The sequence below is a fragment of the Hipposideros armiger genome, unplaced genomic scaffold (genome assembly GCF_001890085.2).
Source record: "Hipposideros armiger isolate ML-2016 unplaced genomic scaffold, ASM189008v1 scaffold_118, whole genome shotgun sequence".
Lineage (NCBI taxonomy): Eukaryota > Metazoa > Chordata > Mammalia > Chiroptera > Hipposideridae > Hipposideros > Hipposideros armiger.
Window position 1 is genome coordinate 631,717 of NW_017731468.1, and position 23,543 is coordinate 655,259.

Genomic DNA, 23,543 nt, shown 5'->3' on the forward strand with positions numbered 1-23,543 from the left:
ACTGTACAGTAAGCACACAGCAGCACAACTGTGACAATGTCCGGCAGACACGTGAGCTACTTCCATGATTTGTTCGCATCTACGAATGTTCGTAATGCAAGGTCCATTCGTATCTGTGAAAAGTTTGCAACTCGAATGTTTGTAAGTGGGGGACTTACTGTACTCGTATTTGTAATTCTTACAACAGGTTAAGCCAATCACCATATTATTTTGTGTACTTTCTGACAAACCAGAGGCTAGTAGAAAACAAAAAGAAGATGGCCAATCAAGATTGTCTGGGTACAGTGCCAACAATAGCAGAGTTTGTAATTAGCACTGCTGTAGGCTCTTTACACAAGCCCTGAAATCACTTTAAGAAAAAGTGATGTATGTCGGGGGCTGGGATGCAGAGGCATCAGTGGAGGGGAGAGGACAGGCGATGTGGCTGCTTGATATGCTGGGAGGCTGTGGATTGAAAGGAAGAGAGAGTGGATGTTGGAGGAGACAGCAGGAAGGAATCACATTTATTGAGCATTTACGTGCTGGGCATAAAGGCCTTTATGTCCATTATTCACTTAAGCCTCGCAACTGTGTAAGATAGCAGTTTTATTTTCCCATTTTACAGAAGAGAAAGCTGAGTCCCTGGGAGGTTAAATAACTTGCCCAAGGCCTACTCACCTAGGAAGCGGTCAAGCTAGAAATTGCACCAGAGCTGTCTGACCCTGTTCTTTTCCTCTGTCCTAGAATATCTGTCGTCATTTAATACATGCACTCTGTTTTTTTGCCAAATAGATGACCTCTTACAAACAATTCAGAGTACATCTGGATTAGCTGTTATTCTTTTTATTAAAGCTATGTTTCATCCAGAGGAAAAGATTCCCGATTTGGTGAGTGCATCTCCTTTTTAGAATTGCACGTTATTGGTAGTTTGACAAGTGTTTTAAAAGTATTTTTAAAGAAAGTGAATTTAAAAATACTTTTTTACATAGTCTTAATCTTTCTGATGACCTTTCTCTTTTATGTATAACAAGACAGTTCCCAAAATACAAATAAAGCGGAAAGAAGACAACAGTTACCTATAAATCCATCTCCCAGAGATAATCATTGTCAACATTTTTTGGTGTATACCCTTCTAGCTTTTCTCTAGTGCTATGTGTTCAGTTCCATCTCTCAGTATAATAAAAGATATTTGTAATATTAAAATTATGCAGAGATTAACATACAGACACATACAGTAATAACTTTTTGATAACTATTTTTTAAGAATAACCCAAGTATTGTACTTTAGACAGGAAGCATGCTAGACTCAATTGTTCAGCGAATTTGATTATATGGAAAGTATGTTTTGGGCCACAATCCCTGTATTTACTACTAGCAGTTCTTTTTTTTAATTTTTATTTTTATTTACTTAATTTTTTTTCTATATCAATTTCAGGTGAGCAGTTCTTTTTCCTTACTGTATTATCTAGAAACTTATTTTAGCTCTTTGCTTGACTTTATGCAAAAATAGATGCATGCCATTCTCTGACATCACACAAAGTGATTATCGCTGGATAAAAATGAAAAGTTTTTATTTCTAAGTCACCTCTTAAAAGCATTAGTTAAGCTCATCCACCTGCAGGTGGCGATGTATTGTGCTCTATCAGTTCATTCAAACCAGCAACACGGTTCATGTACTTCGCCTCAATTTTTCCCCTTTTGTTATAATAATTTTAACACTCGTGGCTTTTCCTTTAGGCTCAGTCATTTTTCCTAGGGTGTTTCAGGAGAAAGAGAATTTTGGACTTATATTTTGAAATATCTCTGAAAAGTTTTCGAGGCTTTAGATGCACTAGCTGTGTTATATTTTTCAGATTAGTAGTTTGCTTCTCCGTTCCGTGGACTGCACCAGCGTCCCCGAGTGGTTTCTGAACAGCTGTAGGAGCCTCTGTTGTGTGGATGTCTCTGAGTCGGCACTCTTATTCCTGTGTCAGGGGACCCTCACCATGTTGGACTGGCAGAACGGGAGGATGGGCCCAAGTGGGGAGGCCCTGCTCTTGGATACTGTGCATGTTTTGTTCACCTTGAGTTCACAGTGAGTTTTGATGCTGTCGTCTCATATTTTGTTTTCCTTGTCAGATAATTAAAAGATGACAATGGAGCCAGCGTATTTAGTAATTCAATGAAAAGTGGTCAGGATAATCCTAAATTAAAAGGAAGATAGGTGCAGGGAATAAAGTGAGTGTGAAAGTAGAACAAGAAAGAATGGAATGATGGGAGAAACTTACAGAAATTATTGGTGCAGGTTAACCTGTGGTGAACATTGCTAAAATTAATTTTAACATTCAGTTTCTGATGCTAGCATTTAAAAAAAACTATAAAAAATTCTGTATATGTAGTGCGTTAGAGTTTATGAACAACTTCATCATAGATAATTCATTGTCATCCTCACATGTCTGATAGATAGAATAAGAAATCTAATTTGTTGAATGAGTAAAGTGAAACTTACAAAAGTAAATGCTTCAACCTAAGAGCATTTTGCTAATACACACCCGAGCCAGAATTATAACCAGGCCTTTTGACGTCATTGGATTGTATTTTGTGTTTTTTTGGTGTTTTTGCCATAATGCCTGAAAGTGATCATGTGCTTAAAATGTCAAACCATAGATACAGCTTGATAATAAAAAACATGTAGATAAAGGAAGAAAACTACCATGTTCTAAAATAAATTTTATGTGTTTTCAGTTTATATATATTTTTAAATTGTACATGTTTTAAAATTGTGCATACTTTAAAATTTATTCTTCATTGTGTTATTTTATACAGATTAATTGAGATATAATTTACAGGGTTTTCTCCAACCCTAACCCCTCAGTATGTTTTAAAATACCTTTGAAACCATCATCACAATCAAAATAATGCACATTTCCATCACCCCAAAAGTTTCCTCGTATCCCTTTTTGGATTATAAGATGAATAGATTCATATACAAATTTGAGATCTGTTTTGGCCTTGTTTGTAATTTTTTTGTTGTAATTTAATAATGATTGAATTTTCTGATCATTCTTTGTATCTTATATTTTTAAAGTTTAAAACAATTATAAAATGAAATTTCTTGTACTAGTTACTTTATAATAACATGGCTCATTTTTCTTCAGGATCAAGGAATCAACACTGGAAATGTTTCTGTCTAGAATTTTGGCATCTTGGACTAATTCAGCCATACATGTCCTTGAATCAAGTTCTCCAAGCCTAAAGGACAGTCTGAATGGGAATTCAAGCATAGTTAGGAGACTTTTGGAATATGTCTATACCCACTGGGAACATCCATTGGACGCTTTGAGACACCAAACCAAAATCATATTCAGAAATATTCTCCAAATGCACCAGCTCACTGTAGGAAAGTCCGGCTTCGAAGAGTCAGATTTGGCTGCTGATGGTTTCATTTTTGAATTGACGGAGAGTCTTCTGCGATTGGAATGGCATATTAAAGGAAAATACATATGCCTTGGTTGTGTAGTAGATTGTATCGGAGTTGAACATATTTTGGCATTAGCTAAAACTATTCCATCTCAAATCTTAGAGGTGATGGGGGACCAGTCCCTGGTACCTTATGCAAGTGATCTCTTGGAAACCATGTTTAAAAATCATAAGAGTCATTTGAAATCTCAGGCTGTGGACAGTACTTGGATTGACAAATGGCATGAGACTTGGGTTTCTCCTCTCCTTTACATACTGTGTGAAGGAAATCTGGATCAAAAATCTTATGTGATTGATTATTACTTGCCAAAATTATTAAATTGCAACCCTGAAAGTTTAAGCTACATGGTAAAGATTCTTCAGACTTCTGCTGATGCTAAAACTGGTAAGAAAATGAATTTTTGTTTTAGTAATTTCTAGTTAGGATGCTTAAGTGTAGTTATCCAGGCAGATGTTGACTATATTCAAATTTAAATATTACCACTTCTATAAATAGTAAAGGAGTATATTAATGATTGAAACAAATGTTCCTGTACATAGCTAAATAGGATTTTTTTGGCTGAAGTCATTTCTACAAGTTAAGGATTGATTCTAGTTATGATTATGAGGTTTCTTTTACAGTAGTTCCCCCCTTATCTGCGAGGGATACGTTCAAAGACCCCCAGTAGATACTTGAAGCTGTGGATGGTGCCAAACCCTATAAATACTACCTATGCATAGATACCTATGATAAAGTTTAATTTATAAATTAGGCAATTTCATGGCTAGAAGAGTTGTTTTTACTGTAGATCTTAGTAACCTCAGCATGTGATTAGTGTTTTCTTTCCATATTAAGTTGAGAACTTTTCACCTTTTCACTTAAAGGAAGCACTTTACTGCTTCTCTTTGGCATATCCAAATTGCCAGCATCATCACTACTCTTGCACTTTGGGGCCATGATTAAGTAAAATAAGTGTTACCTGAACACAAGCACTGTGATACCATGACACCAAATCTGATAACCAAAGCTGCTAAGTGACTAATGGGTGAGGAACGTGTAGGAGCATCTACGGTGTGGAGATGCTGGACAAGGGATGTCATGTTCCAGGCAGGACAGAGTGGGATGGTGAGAGATTTCGTCACGCTACTCAAAATGGTGCATAACTTAAAACTTGTGAATTGTTTATTTCTGGAATTTTCCATTTAATGTTTTCAGGTAACTGAAACTGGGAAAGTGAAACCATGGATACCGGGAGACTGTTGTACTAGGTTTTAATTATTTTATCAAGTTCTTATTTGTTATTTGGCTGTCAGACTGAAGTAAAAGTTGATGTGTTTTATATAACTTGTATTGAAGCGATTGAAACAGTGGTTAAAAACTGTTTTAGGCAAGGTTAAAGACAGGTAAATTGGCAGTAGCAAGTTTTTGTCTCTGGGGAAGAAAATCAGTTCGCTGTAGTCATTTAGAATAGGGGTAAACATTCCACTGAAGCTCAGTAACCCTGAAGGAATCACTGCATGAAAGCATAATTCAGTAATGTATAAGATTATTATCCTGACTCATCATGCAAATATTAAAATTATTACATTCTGTTTAACAAATCAGGAATATAGTACCCTCCATCACATTTTAAGAATATTTCCAACTGAAATAGTTAAAAACGTTCATTACTTTAAAGAGTAACCATGAGATAGCTGAAAAATTTGATTCACTCCTATACAAAAAACGAGCCATTATTTATTATTTGAAATAATTGATCTTGCCTTTTGAGAAGCCGTCTGAAGTTCAGGATTCATGAGTCTGTTCTGAAATGTGAGGCACTCTTAAGTTTTATAGCGCGGTGCCCTGTGAGCCAGCCACTCTGTCCCCTCAGTAATGGCTGGTGTCCTAGCCACTGAAAGAATCATGTTCTTTGTGATCCTTTTATCTTCTTTACTAGGGAGAAGCAGTAAGTTGAAAATGTGTAGAGAGGTTAAGTGTTTATCTTTAGAGAAATAGTGGTCTTTAACCACTGGAGTATTTTTCCTGTTTTTGTTGAAAGTCATTTTAGTTTATTGTTTTAAATATTTCTCCACCTGATTTTTTTTTCCCTGATTCAATTCCTGATTTGTTTTTGTCAAGGAAAAAGGAAAACTATTAGCCAAATATTATTATTTCTTTAAGTTAATGATAAAGGGATTATGCTTACTTGAAATTATTGACACAAGATCTATTAAATCTTTTGAATAATGATTGTTTTATAATAGGAACTTTAACTGTTAGAATTTTCTTTAAAATTATTTCTATATCTTGAAATATATTAAACATGAAAATTGTGGTATTTGTTACATAGCTTAGTAGTGCGTGGTCTTTGTTATTGTGCTTTAGAGATAAGAGCAGTCTTTTCCATCCTTAGGGTCTTATAATAGTAGAGGGGCTCTGGGAGCTTTGATGGCATGTCTGCGAACAGCTAGAGCTCATGGCCATCTTCAGTCTGCAACTGATGCCTGGCGGAGTCTTGTGTCCAGTGCAAGAATAAAGCAAGGCTTAATTCATCAACACTGCCAAGTAAGTACACAAAATAGCAGGGAATTCATATGTGCAGTAGATCCTTGATTTATCTATTCATTTTACAGTCCAATGTAGAGGCCCAGCACTGTTTGAAGGGGGTTTATAAGGAGGATGAATAGAAAAGGAAAAGGGTAGACCTTGTATTCAGGCTCTTTAAGTTTATTTGAGGGGATAAAAAAATCTACATACTACAACTGGAAACGCTTAGAAGACAATATAGATAGAAGTGTGCCTTTCTGCGTGAGGACTTGGGAAGCTCAGAAGAGACTGATCAGCATAGTGGTGGTTGAGTAGGAAAGTGATAAATGTGATTAGAGGAGAGGAAGCATTGGGGCAGCACAGAAAATGGAAGGACACAAATAAACAAGGTCTGGAGGATGGTTAAGGACATTGTTTGGCTGGAGTGGAGTGTTTTGTCCATTTTAGGGAAGACTCCAATGCTGGGCTGAGGACCAGATTTCATTCTGTTGCTAACTGGGAACCAGGGGCACTCTGCCTTCAGTAAGGAAGTGATAGTAATGGAAACAGAGATTACTTTGCCTAATGGGAGACCAGTTAGATGTGCATGACGGTGCTCTAAGAGTGAGGTGATGAGGTCCTGGGGTAAAGTGTCACTGAGAAAAAAGGGAAAAAAGAATGAAGTTGAGCATTGCTGTGGACTAAAGAGTCTTTAAGGTTGTTAACTTTTATCTCCACATTAATAAAATAATTGTATAGGGAATAACCACAGGGTCTTTGGGATAAGGGAACTTTATGAGGTGCATGTGGGTAAACGGAGGTTTACTGTTGTTTCCCCTTTGGTAGCCTATGCAAATAATAAAACATGTCAAGTGGTGTAGGCTTCCCTCACTTCACTGAAAAATTAATATTTTATTGCTTGATGTGTTTTAGGTGCGGATAGATACATTAGGCTTGCTTTGCGAAAGTAATCGAAGCACAGAAATCGTTTCCACAGAAGAAATGCAGTGGATTCAATTCTTTATCACATACAATCTTAATAGTCAGTCTCCAGGGGTGCGGCAACAGATCTGTTCTCTTCTTAAAAAGGTAGCATTTCTCATCAGAAAGTAAAGCAAAGTGGTGAATTTTGCTCTGGAAACCATTTATGAAAAGAGTCTGGGTTTTGAGAAAGCATGAGAATAATGGTCCTGGGCTTGGACTACCACATTTCTTCATGGCCCTTCTGTGAACTGTTCCATGATTCCATAAAGTTTACATTGGGCATTAAAGTCCAGAGTGAAAAGTCCTTTTATTTTGGTGTAATAAATCAAACTGGAGCTCTTTTTTTATTGAAAGGAAAAAATAATCTAGTGATGGGTTTTCAGGGTGTAAGTTATTTTAAGAAAACTTGTTAAGAGGACGAAGGATGGATGCTCTTGTATTTTTATAGTTTCTTGAAGTGCCTTACAAAATGGTCATTATTGAACAATTCAACTTGCATTAATCACATGACACATTTATGGGGTGAGGAATTGGTACAGTATAGCAGTGAGTATATCATCTTTAGGGTCATGCTGACCTAAAGGAAGTAGCACTGTGGTTTAATGACTTGTATTCTGGTTTGCAGTAATATTTTGGTTGTGGTTTTAAAAATATAAATGTTAGTTTTATAGTCAAAAATAAACACTGGAAATGTTAAGAGTTTAAACCAGTACTCTTTTTGCCTGAAGTTTTAACCTAAAGAATTGAGAAAGTTGTTCCTTTGCCTTGTAGGCTGACATTTATGGTTAACGTGGTTCACATAGCTTCATTTTTCTTCTTCTTAAAAGTTGTTTTGCAGGATACAGGAAAGTTCTCAGGTACTTTATAAACTGGAGCAAAGTAAATCCAAGCACGAACCAGAGAATGAGTTAACCAAACAACACCCATCTGTTTCTTTACAGCAATATAAGGTAGGTGATGTATTTTTAGACGTATGGAATTTTAAGAAACCTAAAACAATTATGAATAAGCATTAAAGGGAAATAAATGCAAGTCTCTTGGTGGGCAGTGTTTCTGTGATTTTTTTCCTTCGAGCTGGGTTTTACATATTGCTCCTGGTGCTTTGTACTTCTCTTGAGGTGGCCTCAATATCTACTCTAAGCATTAGTATGGATGGTCCTTAGTTTTTAATTTTACATCTGAAAGGTAAAACGCTACCTAGAAAATTATATTCTTATACAAAGGCTGAAATCAGCTTCATCTTTGTAAAATGCCAACAACGAAGATTGAAAAGTCACAACCTAGACTTTAAGGAAATATTCTGCCTAATATGTCCTTAAATTCTGCCACTGACTCATTGGCTTACTTTATGAGTCTATTCAACTCTACGCGGGATTAGTAATGAAAAAGTTAGTTTTGAGGATTACATGAGAAAGCTCTTTATAAACTCTAAATCACTCTAAAAAGCCTTGCTGGGAGTCATTAAAATTGATTAGAATATATATTCAGCACTTACTGTGGACATGGAACAGTTATTTTTTGGCCTTTCTTAGATCATTATTAGATGATCTAAGAAAACAGATCTCTTTTACTTCTTTTTTGCAAGAGGTAAAATGATCTTGTCTCTGAATTGGGTACTTAGAAACGCAAAACCTGTTTTGTGGATTGACAGTCTGAATTTTCATGGATCTATGGATGGTTTCTTTAGTTTGTGCTTGCGGATATATATTTTTAGAAAACTGGCCTTTTATTTATTTTATTTATTGTTTTATTTTTATTTTTTTGAAAACTGGTCTTTTAGAGTCTTAATCTATTGAGTCAATCTCATGGATCCGATAGTTTCTCCCAGGTGTAGCCACATGTGGCTTTTGGAGGTTGCAACTTGGGCACGATATTATCAACGTATCATAACTGTGTGGTATGCTCAGTGCCAGTCAACAGACTACGTGCAAGAAGAGGAGGCTGTTAGTGGGGAGAGATGTCTTTTGAAGCCTAGGGAAGGAGACTGTTTCATACCTAAATAACTGATATTAATAGCTAGAGTACTTTTAGATTTACAAAATGCTTTTATATCCATGTTCTCATTGAACCTTTCATAACAAGGCTGTGAGAGAGGCGTGATTATTCCCACTCAGCAGTGAGAACGCTGAAGTCTGGAAAGATTACGTAATCTCTCTCTCAGCTGGTTAGTGGTGGCTCCAGGCCTGCCCTTGACTCCAAAATTGGAATAGCTTCTTCCTGAGTACCAGCTTGAGTGAAGGCCTGGAAGTAAGAAAGTACAGGGAGAATTTGGAGATTGGTGAATTCACTGGTGTGAATGACGTGTGATACTTGGGGGAATAGAGGAGGTGGGTAATGGGGAATGAGTTAGAAAATCAAATTGGGGGTGGGTAGTAGAGGGATTTGAATGCTAAGCCAAAGTATTAGGAAGCCTCATGAGGAGCCATTAAAAGCGACCCGAGCATACATTGAGCCCCTTCTGTGTGTGTAGGGCAGTGTAGTGAGTACTAGGGCTGTAAATGTGCTATGTCCTGCCTCCATTGTGGTTCCATCCAGTCTGGTTGAGAGAAAGAACTGTTATCTGTAACTCACACTACAATTAGCATAAGGCCATTCCTCAAGGATGAGCTAATTGCCCTTCAATGTAAGTATTAGACTACTCATTTGTAATGAAAACTAATTTAATTAGGACATTTTCAATAACTACCCTATTCTTTTGAAACCCAACAGAGTTAACAAACTAATAAACCCTTACTTAGGGCCTGTAAGGGCCTACCGTATAAGTTCCCAAAGCTGTATGTCCTTGACCAAAGAAATGAATGCAGGGATCCTGTATAGTCATTCGGGATGAGGGCTGCTTTTATGTTGCTCAGTTACAAACACATGTCTTCAGGGCATAGCAGTACAGGAGATGCTTGAGAATTACAACTTTTCCTTATAATTTTTCTCTTGACATTACACAGAAATAAAAATGAAAATAACAATAATAATAATAATTTTTTAATTAGAGGAAGAAGACTTTATCATGGGTAAAGTTATTTCCCACTTTGGATTTTTTTAAAAGTTGCATCTTACTAAAAGTTTTCATTTTTTTATCAAGCAGAATGGTAGAGCAGGAATCTCAAAGGAGCAGATAGAAGACAATGGAATAGTTGGGCTTTTTTTATGAATTATGTCATTATAGCCAAATTTATAAAGTATTACATTTTCCAAATTTATCAGGCAGTATATATTGGATCTTTGGTCATTTTAAGATTTAAAAAGTATATGTATCTTTGATGCCCGAATGTCCCTGATGAAGAAAATCAATATTCATATAACTTTTACACAAGTCAAGACTGAGCAGATCTGTTTTCACTAAAAATATGTTTTTTTCTTGTGTGGTGTGCAATAGGACCTGTACAAAGAAGGGTTTTTTTAAAGTCATTATGTAGGTCACGGTCAAGGGTGCCAATTGGAATTGTCAAGGGAAGTTAAGGAGTATTGTTTTAAAAAGTATTTTCTCTCAATTAAAAGAACCCCCCCCCCCTTAAAGGTGATACTTTGAAGATAACCTATTGTGAATTAACTCAATTATACTTATTGTAATTTTTTTTTAGAATTTCATGTCATCCATTTGCAACAGTCTTTTTGAAGCATTGTTTCCTGGCTCTTCCTACCCAACTAGATTTTCAGCTTTAACCATTTTAGGCTCAATAGCTGAAGTTTTTCCCGCCCCAGAAGGTAAGTTTTCAGTAATGTTTGGGGAAAGTTTTGTTTTTTTCAAGACACATACTTTTTTTAACATTTTGTTTTATTTGAAGTTTGAGTTTTGTTGACTGTTCATGTTCTTATGGGAGGCTTTATTTTCACTATAAAATTCTTATTTGGACATAATTAAGGGATATAAGGGGGAGAAACTGCTTGCAGTTATCATTTGCTGACCCAAAACTACAGTTTTCATGGACTATGCTTATGAGAAGAGTTGCTGCTTTGACCCAGCCCCAATATGTATGTTGCTTTTCAATATAATGTCCAATCTGTTCTTTAAGTTTTAAAAATTAAAAAAAAAAAAAGTTTCTCTCATGTATAACATTCCTCAGTGAGTCTCGGTGGTTAAAATGTGGTTTCCCTTTACATGCTATCTGTTTCATAAGTCTCAGTCTGGTGTCAGAAAGGCAATATGAGGATATCATTTCCAGGCATTCTGATTGAACGATGCCCTTTGCTTCTCCTTCTGTGTGGTACTCAAAGAGGCTGAGCAGTTAACTTCCCTTTGAGTTAGGGGTTTTTTGGTTGTTTTTTTTTCTTTTTGACAAGAAATGATTCTTTTGATCCCCATACATGAGTGTTTTTGTATGATTTTTTTTTTGTTTGTGCTCAGTCTTTCTTGATTACGGTCAAACAGAAAAATATCCTGCTCAGCTGCTCTTTCGCAGGGAATGGCCAGAGGACCAGGATGGTTTGTTTACACGAGAGCAGATTTTTTTTTTTTTTAATTTTTAGGCAACGCATAATTTGTTGGTGGGAAGGAGAGTTATTTGATGTTAATACAGGCTTGCTTCATTTGAAGAAAACCATTTTTTTTTCAAGTTGTTATTTAAAAAAATTCAAACCAACAGCACAGTTTCAAGAATAGTTCAGTGCACAGCAGTGTACCCTCTTCCTAGATTCATCAGGTTATATGTTGCCATACAGTAAGCCCTCACTTAGTGGCGTCAGTGGGTTCTTGGAAACAGCGACTTTAAGTGAAACAAGGTATAACGGAACCAATTTTACCACAGGCTACTTGATACAAACAAGAGCTAAGTTCCTGCAGCATATTTTTGGTCACAAAAACACAGGCGAACTTCTAAAAGAAGCCCCAAAACAATTCTGATATTAAGCATTGAAATAAATGTGAGCTATACATACATTTAAGAAAGATGAATAAAAACAAGTAAGGTAATTCTTTTCTAATCTGTGTATTCCAGTGCAGGGTCATGGGTGGCCTGAGCCCATCCCTGTAGCTCAGGACACAAGGTGGGAACCAAACCTGGATAGAACACCCTTCCATGGCAGGGCCACTCACACACACTCACACTCACTCAGTCTGGGACAGTTTAGACATGCCAGTTTCCTAAGCGTGCACATCTTTGGGATGTGGGAGGAAATTGGAATAACCAGAGAAAACCCAAGCAGACATGGGGAGAACGAGCAAACTCCACACAGAAAGTGGCCCTGGCCCAGAATCAATGTTTTTTTCCCTCATCAATGTTATAATGAAAGGATATTGAAGGAAAGGATATTATTCAAGAAACTGCTGTATTTTCTTTATCTCCCTGTCTCTTATTAATTTTCTAACCATAATACAGTGATCAAATTCAGGAAATTTAATGTTGATACAATGCTATTATTTAATATACACGCCCTATTCAAATTTTGCCATTTGTTCCAACATGTGGCCTATTTAAAAAAATTTTTTTTTCTGTGATCCAGGAACCAATCCAAGATCACACACTACATTTTGTTATGTCTCTTAAGCCTCCTTTAATCTGGAAAGTATCTTATTTCATGACATTAACATTTTGGAAGAATGTATCCCAGTTTGGTTTGTCTTATTGTTTCCTCATGATTTGATTCAGGTTATATATTTTTGTTAGCAATATTGCATAGGTGATGTGGTATTCTTTTCAAAGCGTCATATCAGGAGGTACATGGAATGGGTTTGTCCCATTATTCAGGATGATAAATTTGATCAGCTGATTAAGATGTGGAGGCTGAAAAAATGACATCCAAGAGATACCCACATCAAATCCTTAGAACCCATGAATGTGAACCTTACTAGGGAAGAGTCTTTGCAGATACAATTAAGTGAAGGATATTTATTTCATTTATTTATTTATTTATTTATTTATTTATTTATTTATTTATTTGGGGAGTTGGGGGAGGGGAACAGACAAGTGGCTGTCCTTTTGTTCTTCAGTCTAGTTGTGGAGGACGTTGCTTCACTGGCCCATGTTTGTGTGTGGTTTTTTTGAGCCATCCTGCCACCTGTTGGCAGCTCAGTGGCAGCTCAGTTCGGGCCAGGAATTGAACCAGCAACTCTGCACTCTTGAGCGAGCTGTTAACCAACTGAGCCACTCGGCTGGCCCAAGGCCCATGTTTGTATTGTGATCAATGCGCTCTTCCTAGTCCCCCGCTGGCCATTGGATGGCTGCTTACGGTGGCTCACAAAAGCGCACCCTAGCTGCCGGCCAGCCCCAATGCAGCCTAAGCCGTCGCCAGCAACTTACGGCAGCCCAGCTCCAGGTCAAGCTGTTGTTCACCATCTTAGCTGTAGAGGGCGCAGCGTCACTGGCCCTCTTGTAGGATCCGAACCGTGGCCCTGCTGCTCAGAGCTGGCATCCAAGCGAACTCCTAACCAGTGTGCCACTTGGCTGGCTGAAGTGAAGGATCTTTAAATGAGATAATCTTCGGTTATCTGGATGGGCCTAAATACCATCACAAGTGTCCTTATAAGAGAGAGGCAAGGGGAGATGTTGTGACTCATAGAAGAGGAGGAGTCAGTGTGACAGTAGAGATTAGAGTGATGTGACTATAAACCATGGAATCCTGGCCGCCACCAGAAGCTGAAAGAGATAAGGAAGGCATTTTCCCTTTGAGCCTCTACAGTGAGCATGGCCCTACCAGCACCTTGATTTTGGACTTCTGGCTTCCAGGACTGTGAGAGAATAGATTTCTGTGGTTTCTAAGCTGCTAAATTTGTAGTAATTTGTTACAACATCCACAGAAAATGTATTGGGTCATCGGGAAGGTCATGACGCATTTTTGCATTGAAAAACATAGAAAAATACGTCACGACTTTCCCGATGACCCAATATATAGGGCATTCATCAACTTAGAGAATTTCAGTGGTACTACAAATAAAGTTTTGCCTGAGAGTGATTGATTACCCATTTATCGAAGTTTCTTGCACATTTAATGTAGTTCCAGTTGTGCATAGGTATAGGGGAAGTAACACTAGGCTAAATTATACTGGTAATTTTTCAGTTGAGAGAGAAGTTTAATACACTTAAACGTACTTTAAAAGGGAAAAACCCAAGTTATCTTCCTAATTAATGAGTCACATGTAATTGGGCAGTAACTGATCTCCCAGTCATTATGTTAATTAAACAACTGGGAGGTAATGCAAATGGTGCAAACCATACTGTACCCATTAACTTTAAAGGAGGCTAAAGAGGCATGATCATGAAATCCAGGATTAGAAATGTAAATTCATTCTATATTTATTGCAAGAACTTTAATGTGGGTTTTTATTTTATAGGACTGTGATTGGGATTGGTCAAAATGGTACCTGCCTTGCCTGAAGTATGTCCTAGTTTAAGATGAATAAGCCACATGCATCTGTCTTACTCAGAATAAAGTGTCACAGTATTCATGGTGAAAAGTTGGATTCTACAATTCGATTAATGGAGTTTGTTCAGCAAATATTTATTTAGTGCTTACTATATTGTCAAGCAGCCATGGATATGAAGTGTTCAAAACAAAATGCTTCCCATGTTTGAGCTTAGATTTTAATTTTAGTGAAGGAAGTCAGACAGTAAATTAACAAGTAATACATAGAATTTCAGATGGAGATAAGTACTATGAAAAGGTATTTCAAGAAGAGAAGGGGAGGGAGATAATAGAGCGCCTGGGAGGATGGGGTATGCTAGCTGTTTCATACAGTAGTGTTAGAGAAGGCTTCGTGTTTGAGCAGAGCTCTTAACCAGGGGGGAAAGAAGAAGTCACATTAGAAAATACCTTAGGAAGAATGAAACTAAAAACAACGTACCAAATTCATGGGATGAAGCAAAAGAAGTGCTCATAGGGAGGTTTGTACCTGACCATACCTGCACTAAAAAAAGGAGATCTCAGATCAATAACGTAACTTTATACCTCAAGGAATTAGAAAAAGAAGAGCAAACCTTACCCAAAGCCCGCAGAAGGAAGGAAATAATAAAGATTAGAATGGAGATAAACGAAATAGAGAATAGAAAAACAATACAGAGACTCAACGAAACCAAAAGTTGGTTTATCAAAAAAGATCAACAAAATTGACAGTTTTGGCTATACTGATTTAGAAAAAAAGAAAGAAGACATAAAAAACTAAAATCAGAAATGAAAGTAGAGACATTTTTACTGATCTTACAGAAATAAAAAGGATTATAAGACAATGCTATGAACAATTATTACATTGTATTTCCAATAAATTAAATAACCTAGATGAAATGGACACTTTCCTAGAAACATACAAATTACTGAGTCAAGAAGAAATAGAAAATTTGAACGGATCTAAACAAGAGAGAGAGTCAGTAATCAAAAGCCTCTGTGGCTTCACTGGTGAATTCTACCAAACATTTGAAGATAACACCAATCCTCAAACTCTTGGAGATGAGGGAACATTTTCCTATCTCATTCTGTGAGGCTTAGCATCACCCTGATACCAAAGCCTGACAAAGACTCCACAAGAAATGAAAACTATAGGCCAGTATCTCTTATGAATATAGATGCAAAACTTCTTAACAACATACTAGCAAACCATATCCAAAGCATATTAAAAGTATTGTACACCTTGACTAGGTAAGTGGAATTTAATTCCAGGAATGTAAAGGTGGGCCCACCTTTACATTATAAGGAAAAATAGTCAATGTAATGTACCACATTAGAACAAAGGAAAAAAATAAAACAAAACATGATAATCTCAATTGACTTAGAAAAAACACTTGACAAAATTCAATACCCTTTAATGATTAAATAGACATTCAACAAGCTAAGAATGGAAGGGAACTGCCTCAACATAATAACATTCATGAAAAACCCACAGCCAACACCATGCTCATTGGTTGAAGACAAAGCCTTTCTCCTAAGAACAGGAACTGATGCCCACTTGCAGCACTGTTGTACCCCTTTGTAGTGAACGTTTCTGCCAGAACACTTAGGCCAGAGAAAGAAAGAAAAGATACCAAATTTGAATAGAAGAAACAAAGCTGAGCAGAGGTGTGAATGAAGTGACAAAAACTCCATTTGCTTGCTCTAGGAATTTCACAGGGTTGTACTAACTTGTGAGTTAAGATTAAATAAAAAAACTCAATCCTGACTTATATTGAGTAACATTCCCCAAACTAAGTAAGCATAGGGATGTTTTCCGTTATTATCAGGGCTTAATTTGTTAAATGTTAAATGTTCTTCATATTCTGCTATGAAACCCATTATCCCCACAGTTGTTTAGTCCTAATCTTAGAATGAAATGAATTCAGTGACTGCCATCATTTTTTTGTGATAGTTTCTGTTCATTTCTTGGTTGGCTGAAATTCATCTTTCTTTGAAAACAGTGGGGGAAATGTAGTTCTTAATTTCTTGCACATTCAAAAAGTGTTTATATTGCTGTTATACTTGATACTGGAGTATGAGTTTGAGATACAGTTTTTCATCACACCTTCTTTGCCTGAGGATTTTGTAAGCATTGCTTCACTGTCTTCTAACACTATATGATGCTGTGGTGAAGAGTGAAGCCAGACTAGGTTTTTCCACTTTGTAGATGAATTGAGCGTTTTGCCTAAATGGCCAAAAGACTCCTTCTTGATCTTTGATGCCCAGTAATTCTATTAGGCTATGTCATATTGATTATTCAGTGTCCGTTCAACCAAAACATGGTAGGACTTTGGATTTTAGGTCAAAAAGTTTTTTAGAAGATGTATTCCTAAATTTATTTATTGTTGTTTATTTAAAAAATAACTTAGGTGTCTGTTATGTAATGTATGTCCTTTTGAAAGAGGATGAAGTGGTTTTAAACAAGTTAAAAAAAATGTTTCCCATTTGGAAAACTGTAATACTTATTATTTTATCATTTTAGGAAATTATTGGAAAAATTATTCTTTTATGCTATTATGGGTAAAGTATGCTGTGTGGATTTTTATACTAATTTTCTATAAATTTGCCAAATAACTTAAAAATATTGATTTCCTTTTCCTTTTATTCACTTAAATTTTTTTTTTTTTAATTTTAGGTCAAGCCCAGACAGTGTATCAGCTGAGTCATGATATTGATGTTAGTCGTTTCCAAATCCTAATAGAATGTTTTGCCAGCACTTTTGAAACAGTGAAAATTTTAGCATTTGATCTTCTAATGAAGTTGCCAAAACCAGTTGTACAATTTCAGGTATGTGGACTTTTCCCGTGTCAATGTGTATGCGTGAAAACGTTGTATTTAAGGAGCAGATGGAACAGCCTGTGGGTTGTCCAAGGTCTTTGCAGCTGCCTTCTTACACCTCTGGCTGTTTCATTATCAGTAATACCTCCGCTGTTGTGGGGTGGTGGGGTGGAGGAGGTGGGGATGGGTGACGGGGAGAGAGGACATATTGTAAGAGAAAACAAAGTCTAACTCAGTGAGCTTTTTTTTTTAAAATTATTATTTTGATATAAAAAGAGAGCTGTAGGAGGCAGTAGGTTTTATTCTTTACAAGATTACTGGTAGATTTCAGTTAACTGTGGCCTCTCCAGTTTCCTTGGACATGTTAATATTTGATCAAAACCCATCACTTACAGTAACTTGAGTTTTTTGAGATAACCTTCCTGCTTAGTAGACTGGGAAATTGAGTGTAAGTGAGGTAGAAAACATGTTTCTGATCTTCTAGCAAGCAATAGCTAAACTGAGACTGAAACCCAGAATACTTGAGGTTAACAGTTTGCTCCCTAGGCGGTCTGTTCCGTCTCCAGCTCCCACCCTCTTCCTGACCACTTGGGGTGGGATCCATATATAGGCTTGGGGTGAGGGCACAGCATGGAGATCAGTCTGCAGGTGTTGGGCTCTGCCCTTCAGGCTTCTTCTAGGGCTGTGAGGTCACCAGCAGCTGTGGGATCACTGGCTCGAGAGCTTTGCTAAGGCTTTCTGTTAGAGCTGTATAGAGTCCGTGAGAGCCTATAGGGGCTGCAGCTGAGCTGTGGTCTGGGCTCCGGCTATTAGGCTCTGTTTAGGGCATGACAGCTTGTGGATGCAGTGGGAAGCACATGTCAGCGAGCACAAGGTGTCTGTTTCCATGGCTTCTAGATGGCATTGCAAGATCTCAGACATCTTTTCCAATTTGGGTCCGTATTGGACTTGCTCTCCAGTGCCCACCTATCCTTGTGGTCTTTCCGGTGCCCTGGTTAGCAGAAGCTTCTTTGGTGCTTCGACTTCTAACTTTTATACCATATAGAATTTTTAAAGAAGATACTGTCTCATTCAATTTCCTTTTTTCTCTCCCACACTCCCTTTCCCATTGCCCCTTACCTTTCATCATGCTGTAGCCTTATATCATCTATCTATCTATCTATCTATCTATCTATCTATCTATCTATCTATCTATCTAAAACTATGCCTCATTCCTGACAAATATTTTGAGAGTATATGGAACGGGTAAGGTATATTATATAATAGCACCTATATGAAAGACCCGATCCTTACATGAACTATGAAGGATCCTTAGGGGGCCTCTGTATCTCTCATTTGATAAACACGTGCTTGGTATGTAGACATGAACTAGAATTCAGGAAACTTAGTAGCACATTTGGTTTGCTCTATGATTTTGGTAGTTATATTATCTGATCTGGCTTGCATATTTGTAAAATGATCATAGGAATAGGCATTCAAGTTTTAAAAATATTAATTACATGTTTCCAAAGCCTTTCTTTGGGAATACCTTATGTTAACACATAATTAATTTTTTAATATAGTTAACTTTAAAACATTTTTGAATGCTAACCTAGTCTCTCTAAGGACTTGTATATGTATTTTTTGATGGCATATCTTTCTAGTATATGACTTTATCATTCACCTAGTCTATTGCTTTTTCTTGTGGAGCTACATATCCAAGGCTTTTGTATTGTATTTTGATTGAACTCAGATGATAGAACAAAGGTATTTTAGATTCCAAACATTATATATATTTTTTTACTAATTGATTAGTTAAGGAATTGAGGGACTTAGCTGACAGTTACAAAAAAAAAATGACTTAGGTGTTTAATTGGTTCTTTCTAATATTTATTTAGATTTGAGCTTTTGGCCACTACTTTAAGTTTTTTAGATAATAGAAAATTAAACATCAAATAGCAAAGAATTTTAATAGAAATAAACTGATATTTGAATTAGTATATTTGATATCTATTAATTTGAAATTGTAAGACATCATTCAATATTAGTGTACCTATAATGAAATTCAAAATTAAGTTTATAATGACTTTTTCCTTATATTAGATGGTTATGGAATAGTCCTAGTTGAATCAGTATTATTGAACAGTGAAACCCTGAGTTGCAGTTTGGTGAACGTGTACCTTGTCAACCATGGAATCGGGACTAGGACCCATGTCTCCTGTCCTCAGCCAGTGCCTATTTCCATGCATATTACACTGAACTGCCTTTTGGGTTTGTCTTTAGGACGGGCTATGTAAGTGAATGGTATATGAGATATAGATGTGGGAGCTCTGATGCAGAATTTCTCAGGCTTATGTGATCACTTTATTTTCCCTGCATATACATGGAACTTTACCAGAAACAGCCTGGTGTATTGATATTTTTGTGCAGATTTCTATTTTTCTCCTTTGAACTAGTTCTATGGGAAGGGGGAAGGGCGAAGGGCAGGAGTATGATGCCCAGGTAAAACAACCCTGAATATACAAAAGAACTCTGGTCTGCACATAAGTAACAGAGATGATCTGGCTATAGTCATAGCAGAACCTCTACAGGAAAAAGTACACTTTTGCTGAAGAAAGAGGTACATTTTTTAACAAAAGCTTTATCAGTGTTGGTTCCCAACTGATTATTTTCAAGACCCTCATCACTAGAACTGATCCATAATAATCCTTAATTACTATAACGATAACTCTAACCTATATTCAGGGAGGAAGGGAATCAATGTTCTTATTGAGTTACAGTTATGTGGCAGGCTCTGTTTTTAAATGTGTAGTATTCCTTCAGATCAAAGAACTATTTGAGTGACAGTTACTGAGTCTGTGCTTTATTCTAGGATTCAGAGAAACTGCAAGGCTTATTCCAGGCAGCCCTGGCGCTCAGCACCAGCACCAAACCATATGACTGTGTAACAGCTTCCTACCTGATGAACTTCTTAATCTGGCAGAATGCTCTGCCGTCAGCTCTGTCTGCCTACTTAAAAACTCAGCACATTGCATGTGGAGATGGAGATAAGTCTGCTGCTGTGGTGGAAAGGAACACGTTAATGGGTTTGTATTGAGTAGATGACCTTTTGCTCTTATTTATCAAAACCAGCATTTTACTCTCTCACTAGTCATTTGGTTAGGCTATCCAATGGTTAAACGTTTCTTTGTGGTTTTTTATTTGAGTTTACCAGCATAGTAGTTTACCAGCACGTAAGAATACCGTGAATTTCTCTTATGCAAAGAAACAGTTTAATCAGCTATAACACTTGTTTTTAAACAGATGATTCATGTTAAATAAGTTGATACATAAATGTGCATTAATAAAGCTCTGATTGACCTCTTTCTCTACGGAAAATGTACTTTTTCTTCTGTGAAAACTTGATCGTGACTATAGGCAGATCGTCTTTGTTATTTCTATTGTATTAATAACGGAGATTTCCTTTATCGGGGTTTATGTTTTAACTGGCTCTCATGCCTGTACCTTTTCACTTTCCATACCGCCAGTTCCAAAATTATTCATAATAGCTAAAAAGTGGAAACAACCCATATATCTATGAATTGATGAATGGATAAATAAAATGTAGTGTATCCATTCATACAATGGACTATTATTCAGCTGTACAAAAGAATGAAATATAGATACATGCTACAACATGGATGAACTTTGAAAACATGCTGAGTGAAAGAGTTTACATATTATATGATTCCATTTATATGGTAGGTCCAGAATAGGCAAATCTATAGAGACAGAAAGTAGATCAGTGGTTGCCTAGGGCTGGGGAAGGTGACGGGTGCAGGTGAGAGTTTTTAGAGGGGGGAGGATGAAAAGGTTCTAAAATTGATTGTGGTGACGGTTGCACAGATCTGAATATACTAAAAACCATTGACTTGTATACTTTATAAATTATATGGTATACGAAGTATATCTCATTAGAGCCATTATTTAAAAGTTAAAAAAAAAACCCTGTCCAAACAGCACGTGGCCTGAGGGCCTAGGGTCCGATACCCCAGATGGAGGATGTCTAGGAGGAATGATTTGGAGTGAATGCTATAACTGGATCCAGGAAACTAGGAAAAGACACTCGGTTCTGCCTCCACTAGACAAGGATAACAGGCCAGATAACCCTGAAAGATCTGTTTTTTAAAATTCAAAACCTCTAGGATAAAGTGCAATTGAGTTGAATGATTTCATGGGAACTGTTTTGCTGTTCGCTAATTTATAAGTGTGTTTTCAAGCTGGCATTACTTTGGTTTTTTTTGGTTGCTTTTTCTAGTTATCAAATGCTTGTTGGAAAATCTTGAGGAAGAAGTAAGTCAGGCTGAAAATTCTCTGCTCCGGGCAGCAGCATCATTTCCAGTGTATGGGCGAGTCCACTGTATAACCAGGGCCTTGCAAAAGTTACCTCTCAAGTAAGTGTGTCTGCCATTATCTCCTGAACACGCATTTCTAGGCTTTCAGCTTGTACTGGAATATGTCCTAAGAAAGGAACATGTGGCCTTCAAGATAATTAAAAATTAGATGAAAAGATATACATACATACACATATTCTATATCGTCTTAAATATCTCATCGAATGCACAATTTTGAAACGCAAATTCTTCCAACTCCTTTAATGTCCATTTAAAAAAATGTGATTTTTGCTTTTAGTATAAATTTCTCTTACGCCCTTGTTGCAGCAGCCTGCAGCTGGTGAGTGAGTGGAAACCTGTGGTGGAGAAGCTCCTTTCAATGTCCTACAGGCTTTCCGCTGTGGTGTCTCCCGTCATTCAGAGCTCTTCCCCAGAAGGCCTCATCCCAATGGACACTGATTCAGGTCAGCCAACAAACAAAGCTAGAATCAACTTATCTTTCTCTCCTTGTCATTTTTTTTTCCTCGCCCTAATCATTTCTTTAGAGAGCTATAAATACTAAATAGGGGAGAAAAATGATTAGTAGCGATATTTCTACCTTTTTAGTAATATTTTTAACTATTAAAAAAAATACCAAAATAAATAAATAACCAGGTGATGATTAAGGCACTCTCTCCCCTGGGGTAAATTGGGTTTTATAATATTGTAATTTCAGAACACAACCTACCAGGTAATTGCTGGGACTGGGAGAGCTGGCAATGTAAATTAGAGAGGGGGGCAGCTTGATGGGGTTCAGTCAGAGAAGGCAACTTGTTAGGAATCTGAAATGGGCAAAGACCAATTGATGTACAGAGACCATTTAATTAAAAAAAAAATAAAAAGATAGGAGGAGATACTCAAAATGCCCCCAAATGGATCTCATGAACTTGAATCTGTCTTTTCCCTCCCAACCCCTGTGTCTTTACCAAAGACCTGTTCATGCAAGTCAGGAGCCTAGGGCTGCCTGCCATCTTTTCGCTCCTTGTATTGTGCCTGTCTCTACATTCTGTCAGCGTTACACTTAAATATCTTTCAGATCTCTTTTGTTTTTACCTGCATCTTCTTAAAGTTACTATCTTCTCTTGTTTGGACTACTCCAGGAGCTTGTCAACTGGTTTCCCCACAGCTACTCTTATCTCTCTTTTCTCATCTTTTTCTAGTCTTTTCTAATTATGTAATTCATCATGTTACCCATGATCTTTATTTGACCCTTGTGCCCTGTCAGCACCCCCACCCCCACCCCTCACCCCTATTTAAAATAGTTTAGTGATCTCAGACCAGGTCTTGCAATAGTTTGGCTCCTGCAACCCTGTCCTTCTTGTCTCTTCCCTCTTTCCTCTTCCCACAGAGTGCTCCTTCATGGAGTCGGTCCAGTTCAACAGTGATCATGTCCATGTTTCCCTATCTTGTGCTTATCACAGTGCCTGGTAGAAGTCAGTACACAATAAATACTTGTTATAATGAATAAATCAATGATTGAACAATTCCTTAAAGGACGGGAACTAAACTCAGTGCCTGGGATGCCTTAGGTAGCACATACGTACTGGCACTCCAACACGCCAGAAGGGATTGGTGTTAGCACCTAGAAAATCACGAAGTAAATTTACATTTGGTGTTGAAATAAAGTTTATAAGTGCATTTTGGTGTGTAAGTGCAAACCTTGTGTTAAAAACACACTGACTAGGGCTGGCCGAGTGGCTCAGTTGGTTAAGAGTTCGCGCAAGAGTGTGAGCTCTGAGCAACAGCTGTTTGATTCCCGGCCTGAGCTGAGCTGCCGCTGAGCTGCCAACAGGTGGCAGGATGGCTCAGCTAAAAAAAAACCCCAAAACACTGACTATATTATAAACACATGCTGCATCACACAAGGCAATATCTTGGACTGATAATTAAAGCAACCTGGAGGTGTATGTTTGCATAGAAAATGTGAGGTTGTGTTCTTTACTAAAAATGAATTGAAGATGGGTGATGGTTCATGATACTAAGGCATAGTTATTTATTTATTTTGACTGATAGTCTGAAAATCAAAATTTGATGCTTTAGTTTTCCTACTTAGTGCATAGGAATAAGGAACACCTAATCTTACAGCTAATATTTGGATCAGGCAAGTACCA

At 37.1% G+C, this 23,543-nt stretch overlaps 1 protein-coding gene across 1 annotated transcript in view; it reads left to right on the plus strand.

The window, feature by feature from the left end:
- The window catches only part of THADA (THADA armadillo repeat containing), a 323,536-nt gene that overhangs the window by 18,735 nt on the left and 281,258 nt on the right, over window positions 1-23,543 (plus strand). The window contains exons 8-18 of the mRNA XM_019647913.1: window positions 772-866; window positions 1,833-2,053; window positions 3,117-3,823; window positions 5,814-5,965; window positions 6,860-7,015; window positions 7,738-7,860; window positions 10,489-10,612; window positions 16,899-17,050; window positions 19,893-20,106; window positions 21,318-21,453; window positions 21,721-21,857. Of these exons, the coding sequence (XP_019503458.1) occupies window positions 772-866; window positions 1,833-2,053; window positions 3,117-3,823; window positions 5,814-5,965; window positions 6,860-7,015; window positions 7,738-7,860; window positions 10,489-10,612; window positions 16,899-17,050; window positions 19,893-20,106; window positions 21,318-21,453; window positions 21,721-21,857 (2,217 nt within the window). The remainder of the gene's footprint in view (window positions 1-771; window positions 867-1,832; window positions 2,054-3,116; window positions 3,824-5,813; window positions 5,966-6,859; window positions 7,016-7,737; window positions 7,861-10,488; window positions 10,613-16,898; window positions 17,051-19,892; window positions 20,107-21,317; window positions 21,454-21,720; window positions 21,858-23,543) is intronic.